Source organism: Cornus florida, unplaced genomic scaffold (assembly GCF_030987335.1).
Source record: "Cornus florida cultivar Cherokee Brave unplaced genomic scaffold, ASM3098733v1 CherokeeBrave_3.0.0_Hap2_Chr02, whole genome shotgun sequence".
NCBI classification, from domain to species: Eukaryota; Viridiplantae; Streptophyta; class Magnoliopsida; order Cornales; family Cornaceae; genus Cornus; species Cornus florida.
This window is the reverse complement of record NW_026775572.1, coordinates 84938621-84943959: the sequence shown is the minus strand read 5'-3', so window position 1 is coordinate 84943959 and position 5339 is coordinate 84938621. Positions and strand designations below refer to the sequence as shown.

Below are 5339 nucleotides of genomic sequence, written 5' to 3'. Positions count from 1 at the left end.
ACATAATTCCTTAAATTATGGCAGATTGAGAGGTGGCTTTGAAACAAATGGACACGGAACTTGAACGTATCATTTGTTTGTCACTAACTAGCAAACTTGATTGCATTCACTCTGTACTTGACCGGTTTTGATTGATTTCGACCCCCTATCGTACTTGACCCGTTATCATTGCCAATGGCCTCTTCCTTAATTTCTCAGATCCTAGCCTCTATAAAAGGAATGAAGAGAATGCAATATTATACATCTTGCATTCAAAGAAAATAGCAAAATTGGTTATAATTAGTTCAACTCTTCTCAATGGCTATTTTATATAAAGCAGTACTACTTGGGCTATTGTTGCCTATCATACACAATGCAGGTCTCTCTCTCTCTCTCTCTCTCTCTCTCTCCACCCATCCAAACGTACATGCACCCATTAATATCACAAACCAAAAGCTTTCCGTAGAAGTGATTTTTGTCGTGTACACATACTATTTTTTTCAACTTTTTTTTCCTTGACAGGAAAATATACTTTTTATTTACACTCGGGCTCCATCCTCTTTGAAAATGGAGAGAACATTATTAGTATTTACTTGTCATTATTACCTTTGATATTTCTCGAGGTTTAATATAGGACTAAAATTCTCTCCAATGGTAAATAATAATTTTTCTTGCAAAGAGAGAGTCCCTCTTTCAATTCTCTATACTAGGAATCTATTATTATTATTATTGTTTCGAAAATTTAAGCAAACGTACACTAACAATATTGCTTAGCACGGTTTAAACACTCAACCTAATATATAAATGTCTTTTGGTAATTTAAAAAACTATATTGCCTAGTTTCAATTTTAAATTTTTGGGAACAAATTTGGCTCTCTTGAATTTTTATTACTCGTAATCAAGAATTTTAAACACCATTTTGTGTTACAGCTCTTTATCCCTAGTGGTGGTTTATTAGTAAACCCTAATTTAGGATACGGAGCCTTGTGATGTAGGCCACGTTACATGACATAATGTCAACACACATGCAGGTGCACAATCCATAGGTGTTTGAAATGAGATAGAATATACGGAGTATATGGTCTTGGTTGTGCCAAATATTTTTTCTTTTCTAGCTTATACAATGTTGGTCACAATTTGCTTTCTCCAATTAACACACTCCACACACATGCAGGTGCACAATCCATAGGCGTTTGCAATGGACGACTTGGCAACAATTTGCCATCGGAGCAGGAAACCGTAGACTTATACAAATCCAGTGGCATTGGAAGGATGCGAATCTACGATCCGAACCAAGCAACACTTCAGGCCCTCAGAGGATCCAACATAGAACTCATCCTCGATGTCCCCAACTCAGACCTTCAAGCGCTTGCATCCGACGCTTCAACATGGGTCCAAACGAATGTAAAAGCTTACTCACCCGATGTCAAGTTCCGATACATTTCTGTAGGAAATGAAGTAGATCCCAACAATGGTAATGCTCCGTATGTCCAGTTTGTTCTTCCCGCCATGAAAAACATCCACAGCGCGATTGTAGCAGCCGGACTACAAGACCAAATCAAGGTTTTGTTTGCTTTGCTCTGTTATACCACTTTATAAGTATGTGAACTAAATACACACATTTCAATATTTATTTTTGAACACACACATTTCAATATTTATTTTTGAAAGAGATCAAATGGGCAATAACCAACCGTCCGAGCTGATGCAAACCCAGCTTTCCATTTAATTCTTGGTTTTATATATCACTACCATAGTAATAAATATACTACTTCCGTCCCATATTAAAAAGTCCATTTCGAAAACTTTGTGAGTCACGGTTTCAAAAGTGGACCTTTAATATGGGACGAAATGAGTAATACACATGTATGGTGTATGCCAAAAACTTTGAAAAGACTAGATACGTACTAAAATCAAGTTTATTTTTCAATAGGTTTCAACAGCAACATACTCCGGACTTTTGGCCACTTCGTACCCTCCATCAAATGGCGCATTCGGAGACAGCGCAAGGTCGTTCATGGAGCCAATCATCAGCTTCCTTGCTAGCAATAATGCCCCATTACTTGCCAACATATACCCTTACTTTGCCTATGCCGGTGACACCCAAAACATCCAGCTTCCTTATGCCTTATTTACTTCACCAGGAGTAGTTGTAACCGACGGTTCGTTACAATACAGAAACCTTTTCGATGCATTGTTAGATGCCATGTACTCTGCCGTTGAGAAGGTAGGTGGACAGAATCTTGAGATTGTGGTGTCAGAGAGTGGCTGGCCGTCCGAGGCTGGAACTGGAGCAAGTGTGGACAATGCAAGCACTTACTACAAAAACCTGATTAGTCATGTCAAGGGTGGGACTCCAAAGAAGCCAGGGAGCGCTATACAAACTTATTTGTTCGGCATGTTTGACGAGAACCAAAAGGGTGGGGACGAGACGGAGAAACATTTTGGCCTGTTCAGTCCTAACAAGCAGCCTAAGTACCAAATTACTTTCGGTTAAAATGGAGAGCTAAATTAAATATATACATATGTATCATGAATAAGAATGTCTTGTGCTTATACAGCTTGAACATCTTTACATGGAAAGAGAATCTCTTGGGCATTAAGGCATGCCTCTAATCTCTGTTCTATTTCTATCTTATCAATTAGTTTTTGTGCTTTTGTTTGTTTATTTAAGGAAGCTATGCAAATATCAGATTTGTATGGAGGAGCAAACATTAATAAAAGAGCCATTTTAATTTTACATATGCTGTCTTTATCCTTCCTGATATTTTACTTCAAATATTCAAAAACAGTCAACGATGAATTGGAAATAATGGCAACAAAACAGGTAATTCTATCCGTAATTCTTAATCAGTTGTTTTCAAAGGTGAAAATTATTAATTTTGGAGTGTTAAAACAAGAACATTATTTATCTCTCATGATTTGTGGGAATTAGTTGAGAATGATTATACTAAATATTATAATATTAATGGTTGCATAGGAAACAAAAAAGAATCGTCAGCTTTGAAAAGTCAACGCATAAAAGTAACACACTAAAAAAAATGACAGATTCAAGAAAAAAATAATAATAGTGGTGCAAATGTTGCGTATATCTTTTATTGGGGGTTGTGCCCCTATTTATACAAATATATTCAGATCGCCTTGCTTGTCCTCCAAGTTCATTCCTTATGGATTTGTTCCATATGAGGTTTTTTTTTCTATATAGGGTTGTTTCTTCATTTAGATCCTTCCATGTGAGGCTCCTTCGATGCCGTGATTGATTTGATCCGAATCATGGATAATGTTTGTCCAGGCTGTATGTTTGAGTGAGAACAGATTAAGCCGATCTTGTGATGGGCTGATAATGACCCTTTTGGGTTTTATCAAACTGGGTCTTGGAAGTCTAGTGGCCCAAAAGAAATGCGTCATGACTTATTCGTTGACGTGGCTGGTTCTTATTGGTAGGAGAGATTTTTGCCTCCACACTTTGTCCCCAATTCCCTTTAGTTTGATGTGGCAGTCATAACTAGAGGGAATTAATCATAGCTAATGATTCTGGGGATATTTCTGTTAACTTTCTCTCTTCAGAATTCTCCTATGCCTTGGAGGATTTTTAAAAAATTAACCTTCGGCTCTTGTGAGTCCGAGCTAATTTTTATGTAATTTTGGTTCTTGGCACTCTTCTGTGCCTTAGAGAACTTTTTATGAAAATTTAACCTTCGACTTCTTTGAGTTCGAGGTATTTTTCATGTAATTTTGTTCCTCGGCACTCTTCTATGCCTTGGAGAATCTTTTATGGAAATTTAACCTTCGGCTTTCTTGAATCCGAGGTAATTTTCAGATAATTTTATTCCTTGGCACTTTTTTCTGTTTTGAGGATTTTTATGAAAATTTAACCTTCGGCTTCTTTGAGTCCGAGGGAATTTTTATATAATTTTATTCCTCGACACTTTTTTGTGTCTTAAGGATTTTTTATGAAAAATTAACCTTCGGCTTCTTTGAGTCCGAGGTAATTTTCATATAATTTTATTCTTTGGCACTCCTTTGTGCTTTGAGGATTTTTATGAAAATTTAACTTTCGGCTTCTTTGAGTCCGAGGTAATTTTCATATAATCTTATTCCTCGGTACTTTTTTGTGTTTTAGATGATTTTACATGAAAATTTAACTTTCGACTTATTTGAGTTTGAAGTGATTTTCATGTAAATTTATTCCTAGACAATCTTTTGTGCCGTAGAGGATTTTACATGAAAATTTAACATTTGACTCCTTTGAGTTCAAGGTGATTATCATGTAATTTTATTCCTCGGCACTCTTTTGTACCTTAGAGAATTTTAAATGAAAATTTAAACTTTGACTCCTTTGAGTTCGAGGTGATTTTCATGTAATTTTATTCCTCGACACTTGTTTGTGCCTTAGAGGATTTTACATGAAAATCTAACCCTCGACTTCTTTGAGTCCGAGGTAATTTTCATATAATTTTATTCTTCGGCACTCCTTTGTGCCTTGAGGATTTTTATGAAAATTTAACCTTCGACTTTTTTGAGTTAGAGGTAATTTTCATATAATCTTATTCCTCGATACTTTTTTGCACCTTAGATGATTTTATATGAAAATTTAACCTTCGAGTTCTTTGAGTTTGAGATAATTTTCATGTGATTTTGTTCTTCGGCACTCTTTTGTGCCTTAGAGGGATTTTTGCTTTTTAATACCTTTGGACTCTTGAGGTCCGAGGCTACTTTTTGGTGTTCGGCTTGTCCCCACCTTTTTTTTTTTTTTTTTTTTTAATAGCATAACTGCGTAGTTGGACTATTTGTCACTTCATTTAAGGATCGGTCTTTCTTGCAATGCAAATAAACCAAACCCAAATATTATTAATGAATATATAAACATGGAGCAAATATAAAGCTATATGTAAACAAAATTATCATAAGCATGTAAAAGAATTACAGAAAAGAAATTTTTTTAAGAATTTTTTATATATCATAATTCAATATATAAATAGAAATTCAAAATGTTTTCACACTTGAATACATCACAATTGACATACATTAACCGCAAAGGGTCTGCATGAACAATTTTTGCCTTTAATAGCAATGCTATAATAGTGTTATCAGCAAAACAACTCCACATATTTCCAATAAAACAGGCATAGTTCTTTGTACTGCAATATTATTCAATGGCTCCATAGATGATTTGAAGATTTTCTTGTGAGATATATATATTTTGTAATTGGCAAATTTCGTTGTCAAAACAAATCCGATCGAGTTGTAATTTTTCAATTCAAAATTTCGAAGAAGATTAAAGATCGGATGTGGATTTGACAAAGTTCAAGTGCTCATGATTAGAAGTTTGAGAGGTAGTGAGAACATTTAGGAAGGGC

At 35.2% G+C, this 5339-nt stretch overlaps 1 protein-coding gene across 1 annotated transcript; it reads left to right on the top strand.

The window, feature by feature from the left end:
- Window positions 1-206: 206 nt before the first annotated feature.
- On the top strand, window positions 207-2719 carry LOC132295401 (glucan endo-1,3-beta-glucosidase-like). Its single transcript, XM_059793675.1, has 3 exons — window positions 207-358; window positions 1154-1542; window positions 1913-2719. Exons 1-3 carry the CDS (start codon window positions 298-300, stop codon window positions 2474-2476), a joined length of 1014 nt encoding a protein of 337 aa, XP_059649658.1. The 5' UTR covers window positions 207-297; the 3' UTR covers window positions 2477-2719.
- Window positions 2720-5339: the final 2620 nt, after the last annotated feature.